Source organism: Eucyclogobius newberryi, unplaced genomic scaffold, assembly GCF_026437365.1.
Source record: "Eucyclogobius newberryi isolate DKJ021-1_F unplaced genomic scaffold, fEucNew1.0.hap1 SCAF_1, whole genome shotgun sequence".
Classification (NCBI taxonomy): Eukaryota; Metazoa; Chordata; class Actinopteri; order Gobiiformes; family Gobiidae; genus Eucyclogobius; species Eucyclogobius newberryi.
Window position 1 is genome coordinate 25,408,148 of NW_027315723.1, and position 18,955 is coordinate 25,427,102.

At 42.5% G+C, this 18,955-nt stretch overlaps 1 protein-coding gene across 1 annotated transcript in view; it reads left to right on the top strand.

Moving 5' to 3' along the window:
• The window catches only part of nkain2 (sodium/potassium transporting ATPase interacting 2), a 180,714-nt gene that overhangs the window by 146,358 nt on the left and 15,401 nt on the right, over positions 1-18,955 (top strand). The window contains exon 5 of the mRNA XM_072441066.1: positions 14,196-14,256. Coding sequence (XP_072297167.1) covers positions 14,196-14,256 — 61 coding nt within the window. The remainder of the gene's footprint in view (positions 1-14,195; positions 14,257-18,955) is intronic.

Below are 18,955 nucleotides of genomic sequence, written 5' to 3' on the forward strand. Positions count from 1 at the left end.
ACAGTGACTCTAAAATGAATTAGCGAGATTATTTGATATAGTATTATAGAGATTATTCATTCAAGCTCTCGCTAAATATATTAAGCTCGCTTGATTTGCGCAGCGATTTAGAACTGTTTGTTTTGGATACCATCTTGAGCTCATCTGCATAGCCATAATTACTTGTATTCTGTAGCCGCACTGTACAGGAAGTGCTCCGAACAGTGTGTAGAGCTATCACTGCTAAACCTTCTGGGAAATAATGGTCTTGGTGTCCGCTCTCCCTCTCTCCCTCTGTGTTTGGCCTCTCCTTGCTCCTTGGCAGAGGGCGAGCGGCGCTGGTTTGTGCGAGTGTGACCTATAAAAGCAGTTGCGTCGGTGTCTGTCCTTGCTCCGAGTAAAGGTCTCTTCCCCCGGCGTCCCACCAGGAGAGATGGTCCGAAGCCATGCAGAACAAACAGGTTTTCCTTATTGAACTCCAGCTGTTTGACATTCCACTAATTTCTCCCCCAGCTATGAACATAGAGTGTTCATTGTTTTCGAATGGCTGAAACTAATGGGCCAGTTTATGTGTTTTAAGTGAAGCATTAGCCTTTTAAGTTTGAGGAGCATTTGTCTCAGGTCGCACTATTTTTAACCACAGGCACTTAACATTTTGGTGAAGTATTTTGTCCATTTTATTTTTCAGTAGCGGTAAGCTAATAATGTAATTCATACAGGCAAAGGGGTGAATTGCCTATAAATACACAGCTACCGCATGATGGGGACAGATACAGTATTTCAACTTTCTGAATGTATATCTGTTCCATCACACATTTGTGCTTATTTCACAACACTGAACTATAAAGTAAAATGTCAAAACAAAATGTTTGGTTCTATCAGCTAGACAAAAGTTTTAACCATATTATGATTGTTTTACCTTCTCATTTAACCAACTCAATTGTATTTAGAGAGACTTGTGCAATCTTTATTCTCCTGTGAACATGACGCTATCGCTCTGACATCACGGGACCCGTTTCACCGCTCCCCAGATTCCCCACGATACACGCCCACTGCCTGTACTTACTTCGTTCTGCAATTTGATCTTCTTGAACGGTGGAACACAGAGGATTTGTCAGCGTGCTGCGTGTTGTTGTGATGTATCATAAATAGAGATCGACTGATGTACATCGAAGCCGTGGCAGACGCACACTTTAGCCCCGTGCGGTTCTCTCTCATTTACTTACTGACTCAGTTTTGGGGTAGAAATTGTAAACACTTATATTAAATATATATAGTAAATATTGTGTATCAATTCCACAAATTACCCACACAATGTTTTTGTTTAGCACCTGGATTGATAAATCTGACTCATGGTTTGGTTCTGGTTTGATCCTGGTTTAGTCCTGATGTAGACTAGGTTTGATCTTGTTCTCGTCCTTGTCTGGTTCTTGTCTAGTCCAGGTTTAGTCGTCCTTGTATAGGCCAAGTTTTTATGTGATGTGTGAATGTAATCTAAGTCTAAACACGGTCAGTTGAAAGACATTTCTTTTCTTAGCTTGGATGACCTACCTCAATTATTAATGAATACATTTGTGAATTAAACATTTATCCATGCCTTAAGAATTCCAGTGATCACATACAAAAGTAAATGTCTCATAATAAATCCCTCATAATAAAACCCTCATATTAAACCCCTCATATTAAAACCATTACATTTTGTGACTCACTTTGGAAGTCCCTAAAATGATCTTGGCCGTTTCATATTGCGTCGATAGTTACATTTTGCCCTGCTCTTCTTTATTACCATCACCCCCTCTACCCTGGTACGCAATCTCGGTGTCATCATGGACCCTAACCTCTCCTTCACTCCCCATGTCAGCCACATCGTCAAGACCTCATACTTCCACCTCCGCCGCATCGCCAAAATCCGACACTGCCTCACCCTCCCCGCTGCTGAATCCCTCATCCATGCCTTCATCTCCTCCCGCCTCGACTACTGCAACTCCCTCCTCACTGGCATCTCCTCCCATTCCCTCCACAGACTCCAAATGGTCCAAAACTCCGCTGCCCGCCTCCTCACCCGTCACTCCCGTTCTCCGCTCTCTCCATTGGCTCCCCATCAAGCAGCGCATAAACTTTAAAATACTCCTCCTCACCTTCAAAGCTCTTCACCACCTTGCCCCCCCTACCTGTCTGACCTCCTCATCCCCCACCGCCCCACCCGAGCTCTCCGATCCTCCTCCTCTCTCACCCTGACTGCACCAACATCCCGACTCAAAACTTTTGGCGACAGAGCATTCTCCCGAACAGCACCCCGACTCTGGAACTCCCTCCCCCAACCTGTCCGCCACTCTCCCTCACTCACAACATTCAAATCCCGCCTAAAAACATACCTCTTCACCCAGGCATATGACCTCCCCTACCCCTAGCCTCCTCTACCCCATTGCCTACTCTTCTACCCCCTGTTACATCCCCATCTTTTTCTCTCTACTTCTTCTGTCTTGTTCATTTTATCTGTATATTAATGTGTATTGTACGTGTTGTCCCCCCCTGTCTGTAAATACCCCCCCTTTTTTATTATGTTCAGCGTCTTTGGGTCACTGAAAAGCGCTATATAAATAAAAGTTATTATTATTATTATTATTATTACTGCAGGCACTGAACTCATCTGACTGAAAGGCAGTCACACTTATGATTATTTGACTTATTATTTATAAAACGGCGCATACTGAAATACTGAACATGAAACTGTAACTCTGTTTTAAAACTCGCTCGCTTAAACTGGGTTGGAAGGTGGCGTTTTGCCTCTGAGCCAAAATCATGCAGCAGGTTGCTTGGTGGAGCACTTTTGTGTCATTATCATAGCAAACAGAGCAATGTTCTGTCCAAGCACTGGAGCGAAATAGTGTTGTGAACTAATGTGCAAAGGCAGAACATGAGCAGCAAATAGAATGCCTTTTACTTTTTGCCTATATCAATGTTCATAGCTTTGTATAATGTCACCGGACTCACCAATGCAGAACTAACAGTCACTGTGTTTACCATGGCAACAGGCACCTGCAGAATATTGTGGAAATGATTGTTTTCAGGCATTTGGGATTGTTCTGTGCAGCCATGTGGCGCGTGAAAGTGACACGTTGTCTGAAGTATTGTTTGAAGTAGACGTGGGAGATATGTCAAAAAAGGGATGTGTTGCAATTTTGGCTTTGGAGATAGGCAAAAGAGATGGTTAAATCAGGATTCAGTGCTTCAGTGATTAAAGGTACAGACCAGCAGAGAGCGGTCGATGATGAAGAGGTTGTTTTTTTTTTTTTTTTACAGGTTGTTTTTATTGGTCACCATGGATATAATTTTAATGCTATACTCTGGACCTGGATCTGTTTTTCCTATTCATGGGTTCATCACCTAGTCATGTGATTTATTTGTTCTCACATGTTGAACATGTCACCACATGCTCTTGCCTCTCTCTGCTGTTGGATAGTCATGACAAACAGTGCTGAAAATGAAAAGGGTTGATACTTCAAGACAGAAGTGATGGACTTTGATCCATATCTACAGCGTCGAGTCGCTAACAATTAAAAGCAGCGACAGCCACAACAAACTTCTGCAGACATTTACATCTAAGCTTCCTCGTCCACAAGCCCTCTGCACCAGACAAACCCTCAACGCTTTCAAGAGTACAGACTTTGTGTGCGGGTGACTGACCTTCTGATCTAAATATATAACACCCGGACAGTTGAAAATGATGCTTATTAAATCTGTCTGCAAGTGGGCTAATATTTATTAGCATAATCACGTAGTAATATGTAAACTAGCTTTAGCCAGCGACTAACTACCTGAAAAAACAGGTCAGCCTCTGTCTGGAGTGAAGTCCACTGGTCCCTCCTGACCACAGTAATAACATTCCTGACGACCAGCTGAGTCTTGGGTCTTGGGGATGTTACAGAAGAAGAATCCTTTGTTTTGAGATTTTTTGTTTAAACAGTCCACAGTGAACATGCGGCTTTTGTCCTCAAGATGGCAGCAGCAACGAGTGTGTGGTGTCACTTCGGACCCATGAATAGGTCATTTTCAATCGTGCGCTGAGTGAGTGACAAGTCATTTTTATCCATCTGCTAGCTTGAATAGAACTCCTGCACCACGTCACTTCATTTGCGGTGGACAGCAGGGAAGAAACTGCGGTAATGAAAGGCAACGAACTATCGGATAGAGTTCGTCCTAAATCTGCAAAATCTTGACATCTGATTAACCTTCCACCTTCCAATGTCAAATGTCAAACTTTAAAAGTTTCTCTGGGGATTCTTGTGAGAAAAAACGTTTCCAGATATTGATAATTCAAATTATGTGATCTTGATAAAATTGTGAAAACATGTTGTACTTTAACTAATGTGAAGCTGATGTACGTGTCAGAAGGCTAATTCATTCTGGTCAAAGTAATAAACACCCGCCATTAGTTTCAATGCAGATCCCCCACCGCCATCACGGCCAGTGTGCAGTTTACTGGTGCATGCTGGGATATTGTCTCCTTATTCTACCCACCCACTTTTAGCTCTTTTTGCTATAAAACGGCGCTTCTGTTGAAATGGCACTACCGGCCGAGCGGGAATTAAGTGGAGAATGAGGGAAAGTCTTGCAGCTACTAAAATGTGCTATAAAGTAGATTGATTGTCCATTGTTCATTTGCACCAACAAGTCAACAATGCACCGATTCCCTGGGCCAGAAAACAGCTTTGTGTCTGTGTAGAACTTATTTTCTCTATGTTAACTAATACAAGTGGAAGGAGGATTACAACGGCTGGAATCGCCCAAGGCAGCTTCCAGAATAAGATGAATACAGGTGGGCCTCAAATCAAATGAGAAATAATATTGTGAATGTCTTTTTGAAGATGTGCAAAATTTGAATGTCTATCTCAAACTGCTTTAAAGAGCTGATAAAATACCAATGAAACAAATGTATGTCGTAATCGTGTAAAGACAGGTTTAAAGGTATTTGTGGGTCATTTTACAGTCATTCACTTTAAGTCTACAATGTACTTTCTTCAACTAATACATATAAAAACATGTTAAGCACTCTCCAAAAAGACTATGAGATTCTATTTCTTTATTTCAATATCCAACACCATTTAGTGCACAATAACCATTGTATTTATTTAACTAAGACAGCATTTTATGAAATGACTCATCTTGCCCACTAGTAGAATGCAGTAGTTGTAGTAGAAGTTGATATTAGCAGCAGAAGTAGTCATAGCAAATACAGGCTGCAGAGTTTGTACTTTTCAGTACTTCCAGACTCAAGTATTGACGTTTTTAGGATATTGTTTGTAGTAGAAAAACGTCTCTCGAAGCAGTTCATTTGTACATGAACTTGCATTGAAGATTCTTGTTATGTAATACTTTTGCCCCACAATATTGAGCTATTGGAAGCCTGTCCCATCACACACAAGAGAAGAGCCCGCTTGTCTCTGTGGGCGCTGTGTCAGCCAGGTGAAATGTCCGTGTTGTACCAGTTATTGCTTGTCAAGATGATCACAGGATGGCGCTGCTCCGACCTCCCTCTGACTCCAATCTGACCATTTCCATTCGCACTCATCAGACACATCCCCACCTTCCCCGCCTGTAACTAGGTAACTCTAATCCTCTGCCAAAATGAAAAGAGAAGCCCTGTCTCTCTTCCCCAAACCGCCATTGGATCAGGGTAATTCGATTCAGGCAAACAGCAGCACAAAGAACAGAGGAGCAGATAGGAACTTGGTCATTATTTCTCCAGAGTGCACAAACTCTGCAACTGTCTCCTCCGCGACGTCTTCTTCAATTATTCATGGGGTCATTAAAAATAGTTCCAAGCGCCTGCAGCTCATTTGTGCAAGTTAATTCCTCAATGACCTTTGACGTTTTACACACTATTACACTTTGCCATGCTGCCGACCGAGATTTGGAACGCTACATTAATTGGACATAATTCATATTCAGTGGATCTCGGTTTGGTGCTATAGAAGGTTTTAACATGTGTTGTGATAAGTCCTCATGTTCTACCTCTTCTTTCCTGGCAGAAACTTGAAATTGGACTAACGAAAGTGCACTGAGCGTGTTCTAGAGGTGGTCGCAATGACAGTGTGGATTATGTTGCCGTTCATTTCTGTCCTGCGCAGAAACAATCGCAATCGGAAATCCAATTAGACACAATCCAAGACCACGTGCCATATCCAGTGTACGTTTCCCTGTTGAGCGCTCAAAACACGTCTTGATGTCATCTGGTGCTAATCGGGGAGATACTGTATTTTCCGAACTGTAAGTCGCACCTTTTTTCATAGTTTTGGCCGGGGTGCAACTTATACTCCAGAGCGACTTATATGTGATATTATTCGTTATTTCCACACTGGCAACCGCAAGAAGGCGCTCCAGGCTAAGAATTAGCACTTCCTCTACCTCTGGAGTTTGCAGAGTTGTTTAGAAGTGACATTTAAGTGATTTGGGGTAAAACTGATGCTTTGGTAAACTTGTTAGCATGTTCTTTATGCTATATTTATCTGAATAACTGTTAATATGTTACGTTAACATACCAGACACTTACCACAGTTCTGTCTGTGCCTCATGTAGCTGAAGATGTTAGCGTTAGCATACGTACACCTATTCACCATGTTGTTCTTGAATCTGTTATTATTTTAAACTGCATTTCAAGAGGAAATGACTGTTCTTGGTCTTGGATTTGATCAAATAAATATCCCCCAAAAATGTAAATACTCCAGTGCGACTTATATATGTTTTTTCTTCTCTATTTTGCATTTTTTGGCTGGTGCTACTTATACTCCGGTGCGACTGATTGTCCGGAAAATACGCTACTTGACTTTATTCTAGTTGATGAGTAGATTTCGTTATATTGTACCCATAAAGTAATATTGTACTGCTGGACTTTGCGACAATTTGACCACTGCACACAGTCTGCATCTAATATTTAAGTATCTTAGCTGGTGTAAACCCGGGGCGTGTTGGCGGTCCACCCCGACGTCAAATTACCATTTAAAAACGCTGTTCTGCACGCACTGGAAAATTAATGCATGTGAAAATATAAACAATGCAGGGACTTGTGAGAGCTATAGATTTAAATATATTGGTTTTGAAATGGGGTAATGCATCTTTCAGCCTACACAACTCTTAACCACACGACCAGCTTTGGTATTAGCAGCTACAGCGCTCCACGTTTGAGTGTAGGAGTGTTTGTACCATCTGCTGGTGTTGTACATACAAACATAAAGCAGATGATAGCGCCACATTTGGAACCTTTAAACATATATTGAGGGAAGTGTAATGAATGATTGAATGACTAAACTTTGGTGCTTGGATCTTGGCAAGGGGAAATGAAGAGGCTGATGCTTCTGCTGAAATATGCATAGCTTAAAAAGAAACATAAACCGAAAGGCCAAAGTTACGTACGTTAAGTTTTCATTTGGTGGTTCAACTCCAGGCAATAGCATTCATTTTACAAGCCAAACGTTGACTGGATTCAAACTCACTTGAACGAAACATCTGATACCTAAACGTAGATAGAAAGCCGGGCACACTCTACACTCCCATTAGCAGATACGATCTCAGTTATTGTAAACAGGATATTATGCTGACGTCCGAACCAAATGTGAACAGGATATTGATGTGTGGACGGCTCTGATCAAACGCTGTGTTGAAGAGGGGCATGGCTCTGTGCGCCGCGTCAATGTCAGACCAAAACTCATCCACAGTCGTTTTCTGAGGCAATGAGCCCGCTCAAGACAAAGAGCTGCACCTGCTGCTGCCGTCGCTTTCTCTTGTTGGAGTCGTTAGATATTTCATCTGGTGCAAATACTTGTACGCGATGGGCAAGTTGTCTTCTGTTGTGTCGTTTGGTGTTTTGGTTCTCAAGGTGATTATCAGATCCGCAAGCAGAAAGAGCCTCGGACGAGTCTCTCATTTGTGTTGCCATTTCCTTGAACTTCCTTGAACTTGAACCAGTTTCTGAGCTGAACTTGAGGCCTGTCCATTAAAGGCTCTGTACCTGATTTTTAAAACTAGTTCATGTACCCAATTTATTTCATGTCATAAAGTCAGATTTTGTTGTTGTTGCCCCAGTACAGTTACAGTATGCCAGGCTCCAAGTGCAGCCGGCCGGAGTGTCGTGAGTTTGAATCCCGACTCTGACAATTTACTGCATGTCCTCCCTCTCTCATCCCCGATTTCTCACTCATCTGTCCTGTCTAATAAAGCCTGCGGGCCAAAAAATCTTTTAAAAAAAAAAGAAAATGAGACCACTTTCTCTGCCTCTAAATATAAAGTGTTTTATTCTTTGTAAAGCAGTGTGTGAGCCGTTAGCATGCTAATTGTTGTCAGCTTTACCTGGGACTGGGCTCAGAGATTTGTGAAAAATGCTTGTGATGAATATTTAGGATGCTGGGAATGCATTAGTTAACTGAGCGGAACATGTGGTCTGCTATAAACAGTTCTGTTTTTCACATTTCAAAACTCATGTACAGTGCCTTTTAGATGAGATGAGAAAGAGTTGTGTGTTTTCTATCAGCAGGTGAAGGCTCTGGTAACACACTTTCTGTTGTGATTGCATTTTAAACTGTAGAGTGCAGGCTACATATCCTCACTTTAAAGTTGCACTATTTGACTTCTCTGCCTGTCTCCATGAGATGCTATTGCTTTGCCTATCAGTACTGTAATAAAAGTATCTGTCTCTATGGAGACCAGCAGGTGACGTCGCTTGACAACATTTCAGGCCTGAATTACTTGTTTTAGGTGACATGAACATCGATTGGTTGTCCAAAACTTTGACAGTCTAAAAAACGATTGTAATGAATTAAACCTCACACAACGTATCACTGCTCCCACCCGACCTGACCAGATGCATGCTTTCATAACCAAATATTACATTTTAAATAGGTACCAGTTCAGACCAGGGCATAGTACTGTCACAGCTACTCAAAGTTATAAATGATATTGCTATTGCATTGGACTGTCATGAAGAATGTGTGGCTGTTGTTGTTGATTAAATCAACAACAACAGCCACACATTCTGACATCCACTGACTCAAAGGCCTTTGACAAATTTTGTCAAAGGCCTTTGAGTCAGTGGATCACTGTATTCTCTGGATCGTCTGGACGCTGTTGGGTTCAATACAAATTCTAAAAAAAGGTTTTCAGATGACCTCACAAATAGAGCTCAAGCTGTTTCTGCTGATGGCTTTCCATCTGAATGTTCTTACCTTAATGAAGGAGTTCCTCAAGGCTCCGTCCTCGGACCACTGTTATTTACAATTTACATAAACTCAATTGGACATAATCTATAACACAGTAGCATCCACTTGTACGCAGATGATGCTCTTCTGTATGCTGAGGCACCTTCTTGTGCACAAGTGATTCAAAATATTCAAGAGGATTTTCACTCCTTCCAACAGAACTGCAAATTTAAAATTATGAATGAATTCAAATGAAACAAAATGTATGGTGTTCTAAAAGAGACACTTTAGTGACCCAAAAATATATCTATACGCTTGATGTAATATGATTGAACAAGTATCCCATTACAAATACTTGAGCATCTGGATCGATGATAAACTCTCCTTCAACAAACACGTGCAAGAGCTGACAAATCATCTTAAAGCCAGATTGTCATTCTTCTTCAGAAATAAAACATGTTTCCTCTTCACTGTAGAAAACAGTTCATCCAGGCCACATTTCTTTCAGTTCTAGATTCTATGATATATGTGCATTCTACAGCACCAGTGTTAAAACCTCTGAACTCAGTTTATCAGTCAGCTCTAAGGTCCAACTCTGAGGTCAAACTCTAAGGTCAAGCTCTAAGGTTCAGCTCTGAGGTTCAGCTCTAAGGTTCAGCTCTGAGGTTCAGCTCTGAGGTTCAGCTCTGAGGTTCAGCTCTGAGGTTCAGCTCTGAGGTTCAGCTCTGAGGTTCAGCTCTAAGGTTCAGCTCTAAGGTCAAGCTCTAAGGTTCAGCTCTGAGGTTCAGCTCTAAGGTTCAGCTCTGAGGTTCAGCTCTGAGGTTCAGCTCTGAGGTTCAGCTCTAAGGTTCAGCTCTAAGGTCAAGCTCTAAGGTTCAGCTCTGAGGTTCAGCTCTGAGGTTCAGCTCTGAGGTTCAGCTCTAAGGTTCAGCTCTAAGGTTCAGCTCTAAGGTTCAGCTCTGAGGTTCAGCTCTAAGGTTCAGCTCTGAGGTTCAGCTCTGAGATTCAGCTCTGAGGTTCAGCTCTAAGGTTCAGCTCTAAGGTTCAGCTCTAAGGTTCAGCTCTGAGGTTCAGCTCTGAGGTTCAGCTCTGAGGTTCAGCTCTGAGGTTCAGCTCTAAGGTTCAGCTCTAAGGTTCAACTCTAAGGTTCAGCTCTGAGGTTCAGCTCTAAGGTTCAACTCTGAGGTCCAGCTCTAAGGTTCAGCTCTAAGGTTCAACTCTAAGGTTCAGCTCTGAGGTTCAGCTCTGAGGTTCAGCTCTAAGGTTCAGCTCTGAGGTTCAGCTCTGAGGTTCAGCTCTGAGGTTCATTACAGGAGAAAGAAACAGAACTCACCACTGTGAATCATATTCTAAAGTAGAATGGATGCAAGAAGAGAACAACACTGTATTTTGTTTGTGTATAAGGCTCTAGTTTGTTGATCAAGTTTATTGCACATCAGTTCAAGTATTCACCGTTTGAGGTCTCAGGACATTTCTATCTTACAACCATATCGTGTTAACACAGAGACAGGAAAAAAGGCTTTCATCAACTTTGCTCCCTCCCCGTGGAACAAAACACAGACTTTTTAAATTAAATTATGTTATGCATAATTAATGATTTTAAAGCACTGACTATCTCATATTGTATACATACATGTTTTTTAGCTATTGGTTCATTTTATTGACTGTTTTATTTGTGTTGTAGTATCCTGTGCTTGTTTGTTGTGTCTTTGTGTTGTGTTTTAACAGGGTACCCATGAAAAAGAGAACTTTTCTCATTGGGAATAAATAAAATGAATGAAACAAATGAATGAATGATACGTGGATTGCCATATTTTGGAACATTCCAGCCAAAGCACAAATATCTGTAGACAAGCAGGTGACAAAAAGACAAAAGGCAACTAATGAATGCCCCTCTTTTTACAATGCACCACCAAGCCTTCTTTTTTTCAAAAATTGTATTCAAATGACCAGAATTCTGTCTTTTGTCACGATAGTTGACATTTCAAATTTCCCCAACACTCTGCTGAATGACTTGAAAATTATAGTTACAACTCTGCATCTGGTTGCCATCTCAAAAATGGATAGAAAAGGTGTTCCATGTTCCAAATCACCAACACAAGCAACACAAATCTTCATTTTAAAAGTGTTTTCCTAAACCGACACCGCATCCGGCTCTAGCTGTAGTTTGTTGAGACTATTATTGCTACATAAAGCCTTGTGCGTTATCCAAATTGATTTCCCCATTGCCGTTTATCCCTACAACACCAGCTGCATTGTCTAGCATTTGGCTCAACTTGAAATAAAAAAAAACATTGCTCCACTGAGAAACGCACTATATTTTTACGACTCATTTAGTGACAGGGCTGGAAAGGGAGACGAATTGAAGATAAGGATGGAAAGAGTGGAGAGGATGGAATGAGGAAGCCGGAGAGGGAATAGGCAAGGCACGAGTGGTAGGAAAGGAAACGAGGGACTTAGGAAGCTGAACATTATTTAGACTAAATGGGGTCAGGACCTTGAGAGATCGGCTGAATGGTAAATGTGGTGGCTCACGTTTGCGGCTGTCCACTGCATGGATCTGTCCTCATTATAAGCCTATAGTGGCACATGGCCTTAAATAAGAGCGAGGGTTAATGCATGTTTCCCCTCGAATCCGGCTAAATTACTGTTTATTTATACATGCGTTCAGGAAGCAATTCTCACTATATATTGTTGGCATGGTTGGTATACACAGCCTGTTTGGTTTTGATTAATATTGTCATTCAGTGCGCCGCTTGTTGTTTTTTAAAAAGCTTAATACAATCACAGTGTTGCCAGATCAGAGAGGAGCATTTTAGGTTTATTTCCAAATGGTTTTAGTCGTAGGAACTGGCAACGCAAGTGAAAGTCTCATGTGAGGCTCTTTCTGATTGGATAATTGTCTTCAGAACAAAAACATCATATTTTAACATTAGCCCATCCTGTCACTTTCTTTTTGTAATTTCGTATACATCAACATTACACTTGTGAAAGTAAAAGCGATGTTTGATTTGTTTCGCTTGCATCTGAGGATTCAGATAAGTCATGTGTTTGAAAATGTAAATCTTACATACAGTTCCTTTAGAATGGAGAAGGGAACACAATTATACCAAGGAAAAGCTTGTAAAAATCCATATCACGTTTCATAAACATCTCCACATATGGTAATCTGCATCAGGGTTAATTATCTTTCATTATAATTATTGTTTAAGAACAGCCTCGTGATTAACGCTAGCCTTTTTTCAGGTAAGTAGCTGTTGCAGTTACGCCAAAGACACAATAAACAAATATAGCCTTTTGTGCACAGATAACTGAATACACTGACTGAGAAAATAATTACTGACTCATCCGTTCATGCTGCGTCGTGATCATACTGAAGACTACGCCGCCTGAGGATTAGGTTTTTTACGTAGTCAAACATTGTATAGATGTGAAAACTCGAGCAGGTCTGTTAATGCTGCAGAGATAAGAGTTTACTACTTTGTGAATGTGCATCAAACAATAGGATTTGGCCACTCTTAACTCGACGACTCTGGTGAATGAAAACGTATCTCTACAGCTGAGGAAAGACAAAGAAAAAAACAAAGAATTTCTCTGTTTGCACCTTTAAAAGGACACATTGCCACACACCTTTTTTCTCTTGTTTCAACATTTGTATTTATCTGGTGTCATTCTATTACTGCTATAGATAATAAGGTCACTAAAACACTGACCTTATGTTGACAGTGTCTTCCTGCCACCCTGTGTCGCCTTGGAAACCAGCAACCAATGGGGGCAGAGATAAAAGATGTAGTGGTCTGTCATGGGCCACTACATCACAGACTGAACATAGCAAAATATCAAGAAATGGTGATGTTTTATCTCAAAGTTGAAAGATTTTGGATTATTTTAGATCAGTGGTTTTCAACAAATAAACAGAAAACATATTTAGTTTATTGTGTGTACTTAACTGAATTTTTTTGTAATACAATCACATTTGAGTGTGTACTTATTTGACTCATTACAGATACTAACTTACTTAAGTGTTTCATGCTGCTATATTTTTTACTGTACGTTTTTTACAATATTCATCAACAAATGGTTTCCTGGGATAATCTCGCTTTACGGTTATTGTGTCCGTGGCATAAGTTAGTCACAATATTAGAATTGATTGTGTTTTTCCTTATTAATGATTAGTGACAATTAAAAACATTCTTATATTACTGATATTATGATACTAAGGAATAGGCTCGATATTCAGTACTGATTTCGATAGCACAATGATTAAAACAAATTATATCAATAGGCCGTCATTTTTAACACAAAACAATGATTCTTTCTTATAAATTACTTTTCTTATGTACTTCCTCTTATACTAGTTCTGATAAAGCTCAAGATTATACTAAAACTGTTCTGGAAAGGTCACATTTTGTCCTGTTTATAAGATTTGTTTCCATATCGATACTCCAAACAAGCATCTAGTTTTTGTCCAATACTTTTGACATCCCTACTACATTACACTTCAAACACATCCATCTGTGCTCACCACAGGCCTATAGCGCTTATTGTCTTGAGCGGCAATAAAATATGTCTCGTTGCAAGCCGCACACTGCAAAGCCAAAAGTGGTGTTGACGTTAGAGACAAATCTGAACTCTCTGGCGTGACATTGTAATATGAATGCGACTTGCTGCTGGGAATTCAATTTTCAGCTATAGCAATCTAGCTTTCCTCACCGCAAAGAAAGCCAGACATGGAGGTGACATATTTTTATATAAGTTATTAGCCTCGAGGTTGCGTACTAAAGCGGAGTTAACGCAGCCTAGCCTTGCGCCTGTCATTGTGGAAGCCAAACCGTGTCAGTGCACCCATTGATTTGAGTGTTTTATTTGCGCGTGGATGCTAAAGTAACACTTGTAACACCTGTTTTTCTGCTGGTTAGGGCATCTTTTTTCAGCATGATCTATCTCTCTCCAGACTTATGTTGCTTTCTGTGCACTGTTCCTTGGCATTGGCAGTGATTTATGTGTCTGTCTCTTTCTCTTCAGTTGGTGGGCTTCATCTACGCCTGCTATGTGGTCAAGCTCATCTCAGAGGAAGAAGACAGCTGTAAGTATCAATGACACTCAATACACGCGTACAATAATATGGTTGTCAGAGACATGTTGCTATTTGTGGTGTTAAGTAATGTACCAGTAAGTATTTCACGTTTTGTCCGTCGTCAACTCTCTAAAATGACTTACTACAGAGCTGAATCTCTTACTTCATTTATGTTTTATGTTTGCAGACAGAGCGGCAGCACAAATAGTAGCATTTTTAAATGTTTCAAGAATTAGGAATCAAAACGTTTCAAAGAATGGCTGATAAGTACAGTTCAGTGAGTAATCTTATGATGAAAGAATACCATTAATATCATAAAAGCTCATGAAACAATGCTATTTGTTCCTGGTGGAGAAAGAAAACAGATTCACTAATCACCTGAATTGTGATCAAATATAATTTAATGAGTAAATATGTGTTCAAAAGCTGTAAGAAGTAGGACAAACCCAAAACAACAGCACGTTCCACAGAGTGTCTCGTCACGCCTTTCCACAGGGACGCCATCAAGCAACGGATTAGCCTTTATTTTAACAGTTTAATAGCGTTTAATAGTCCTTTCATAGCCTGTTATTCATCCGCGTTTCTGCTCGAATGTGGCACATATAGTTCAGATCAATGTACATGATCGAGTGCCTTTAAAGGTCTCAAAATAGCAGCGCGGAATACACTGCGATGTGAACTCTACAGCAGCTTTTACATTCACTCGTGTCACACACACACACACACACACACAGATCTTTTCAGCTGAATCCTGCACAAGCCCCTGCTCCTCGTGAAAACATCCATCTTCAGACTCACATGTCGTTATTGTCCATCGTGGAGCGCGGCTCAAACCAGTTCAGTAAAACTCAGCCACGTCCACAGACACGAACGTGCATTTACTGTAGTTGCATCAAGCAGAGAGCAAATGCATGATTTGATAAGCATCTTAATACAAATATGATCAAATAAAAATATGAACTTATGCAATATAAGGAATGATGTGACTCACTCAGAAAGCCTTTTATGTTCTAGTAACTATTACAGCCTGTGTTAGGGTTAATTTGTTTCAGGGTTGAGTATTATGTCCCCTTTTTGGTGAAATTTAAAGTTTTTTATTTATTTATTCTAACACATTTAGCCAACATGGTGTCTTTTATAATGGCCTCAATCATTTTAGCAACTTACTTCTTCTAGCTTTTCTTTTTCTTTCTATTCATGGCTTTGGTGTCCGATGCGCTCTGTGTATTCTGGCTTTTGTGCCGTGCCGGTGGTGTAACGGCTCAAGATGTGACCACCTCGGCGTTGTGGGTTCACTTCCCACTCTCAAATGTTTGCCGTATGTCTCTCTCTCACTCATTTCACACTACAACTGTCCAGTTCTGCAAAGGGCTAGAAAAAGAAGTGCGTCACCAATGCCCCCGGTAAACTGAATATCTAAATTCACTTACCTCACCAATCATATCTTAAATTAAGCTCTAATGAAAAACAATCAAGGAGAACGCCTCGGAATGTGCTTGAATTCGGAGGGATTCCGGTTTCCCCGCTGACTACGGCTGGACTATAACTGTTGACATTAGGTTGAGCCAGTAGTCAATTTATAGAAGAGTTTGTAAAGTGGTGGTGGACGGTTGTGTGGAGTTGTGGGGTGCGTGAAATGAAAAGTGTGAACTAAATCAAATCTGTTCCTGAGTTTTCTCCTCCTTTCCTCTCCTCGTCTCCTCGTGTCCTTTTAGCGTCCGTCTGATGTTGACGGAGTGACTGTGAATAAAGCCATTTTTTGAGGCAGGGCCATGACTGACAGGAAGACAGCTCCTGCAGCCTGACTTGGATCTTTTGAAATTACCAAAATAGAGGGAGCATGCACAGAGTCATAGGTAGATACTGCAAGTTCAAATTGAAATGTCTTATTCAACTGATTTAATACATATTTGAACATACTTGTTATTATGTGTTTGCTTGTGGTTTGTTCTGTTTGTCTAAATAAAATATTTTAGCATTCATTTAAAATGTGCCGTATGCTTTGAACTATTTCCAATCTGAAAACATTTGTTCAAGGCAACAAGAACTTGAAAATTATAGCTGTTAAAAACAAACCAAAAAGTCCACTTACAGACAACTGAAAACAGGCCTTTCAAGGTTTTTACAGTTTTCAGTGAAGGGAATGAAACACTTAGTTAAAGCCTTGGTCACTATGAACCGTAAGGCTACAGTCTACAGCAATTTTTAGCTAATTTTCTCCATTGACTTTGAGGCTTCTTTACAAAACCACAGTGACCATAGATCGCTCATAAGTTTGTAGATCAATGGACTTTCTACAAACAGCTTACAATGCCCCTCTGCCATACCACTGCCTTACAAACAAGAGTAATCTGTTTGTATGTCAAAACTCCAGAGACCCTCACTCCTAATATTACTGCCTGGTTTGAGGTCCTGGGTACAGAGCCGCACTGATCACGTGTTTTCAAGTGCGCCGCGTGTTGATGAGTGACAAAAACTGTATATTTTTGTAAATATTCGACGTGAGAGGAGAGGAATGTGCTCGCCTGATATACGGAGCGAGGGCTGGAGGTGAGAGAGAGCCACGGATGGCCTATTCTATTTTCAATTCATTGTATTTTTGTAAATCCCAAAATCAGGACAGCAGTTGCCTCAATGGGCACAAATGAAACAGGCATTAGACCAAACAAGAGTTCCTCAGGCAGTTGAAAAGCATTGGGGTCTGCAGGTCAGGATGGTGAGATGGGGCGGGGCATCTAAGGTGCAGTTGTCACGGGAGCATGGACCCTCCCAATGAGCTGAAGACAAGAGCGGGGGAGATAATGTGGGTCAGAGCCAGCGGAGGACAAGTGCCCCCGATACTGAGGATACACAGAACACAAACGCATGTAAACACATGAAACACTTATTCTGCCATTAACATTCTGCGCGGCCGTGAAAGGGTCATAATAATAGCCATTGTGAAAATGACAACTTATAAAGGAACACTTGGAGTTGTTATTGAAAATTGAAAGGAAGACATATAAACGCTTTAAGGAGGCTGTGACAAACGTTATTCCCCTCCACAAATGTGCCACACAATATCTCTGTCGCTGGTCCCAGACTCTGGAACAAACTGGCCCCCGACATGCGCCGCCCCCCGACATGCGCCGCCCCCCGACATGAGCCGCCCCCCGACATGCGCCGCTGCCCGACATGCGCCGCCCCCCGACATGTGCCGCCCCCCCGACATGCGCCCTGCTCCCCGACATGCGCCGCCCCCGACATGCGCCCTGCTCCCCGACATGCGCCCTGCTCCCCGACATGCGCCGCCCCCCGACATGCGCCGCCGCCCGACATGCGCCCTGCTCCCCGACATGCGCCGCCCCCCAACATGCGCCGCCCCCCGACATGCGCCGCCCCCGACATGCGCCGCCCCCCGACATGCGCCGCTGCCTGACATGCGCCGCCCCCGACATGTGCCGCCCCCCGACATGCGCCGCCCCCCCGACATGCGCCCTGCTCCCCGACATGCGCCGCCCCCCGACATGCGCCCTGCTCCCCGACATGCGCCGCCCCCCGACATGCGCCGCCCCCGACATGCGCCCTGCTCCCCGACATGCGCCGCCCCCCGACATGCGCCGCCCCCGACATGTGCCGCCCCCCGACATGCGCCGCCCCCGACATGCGCCCTGCTCCCCGACATGCGGCGCCCCCCGACATGCGCCCTGCTCCCCGAAATGCGCCGCCCCCCGACATGCGCCGCCCCCGACATGCGCCCTGCTCCCCGACATACGCCGCCCCCCGACATGCGCCGCTGCCTGACATGCACCGCCCCCGACATGTGCCGCCCCCCGACATGCGCCGCCCCCCCGACATGCGCCCTGCTCCCCGACATGCGCCGCCCCCCGACATGCGCCGCCCCCGACATGCGCCGCCCCCGACATGCGCCCTGCTCCCCGACATGCGCCGCCGCCCGACATGCGCCCTGCTCCCCGACATGCGCCGCCCCCCGACATGCGCCGCCCCCCAACATGCGCCGCCCCCAACATGCGCCGCCCCCCGACATGCGCCGCCCCCCGATATGCGCCGCCCCCCCGACATGCGCCGCCCCCCAACATGCGCCGCCCCCCAACATGCACACCCCGACATGTGCACCATCACTGACTTTAGCCTTTTTAACAAACATATTTATTCAGACTGGCTTTTAACACTCTGTAATGTAGTGACACTTTATTTTGTAGAGTTTTTTTTACAAGGCATAACTTATAATTAGGCCAATATTGACATTTTGTGTCCCATTTATTATGGCCAATATAAATGCGATAATAATATCAAAATAATTATTAAACTAGCTAACTGTCTAAAATAATAGTTATAAACGATTATGGAATTGTACGTTGTCGTAAGTGAAAACAACAATCTATAGATTATACTAAATTTATCACAAACGAATATTGTCTTGACTTTAAATTGTAATTAAGATCTTATTGTTTATTCTTCCATCCCTAGTTATAATTAGATCTAACTTCACTTTTTTATCTTATTGGTTGTCAGTTGTTTATATGTTATCAAGTAAGAGACAATGTATATATGGGCTCTGCAAAATACATTCAGAGATTACATTATGATATTATCTTTGTTTCCCAACCTGGAGTATGAGAAAAGTGGCACGTGAGGACTGAGCAGGGAAACTTGGAACGGTTTCAGACTTTAAAAAGTGTTACAATTAATAGTATTCAAAGAAATG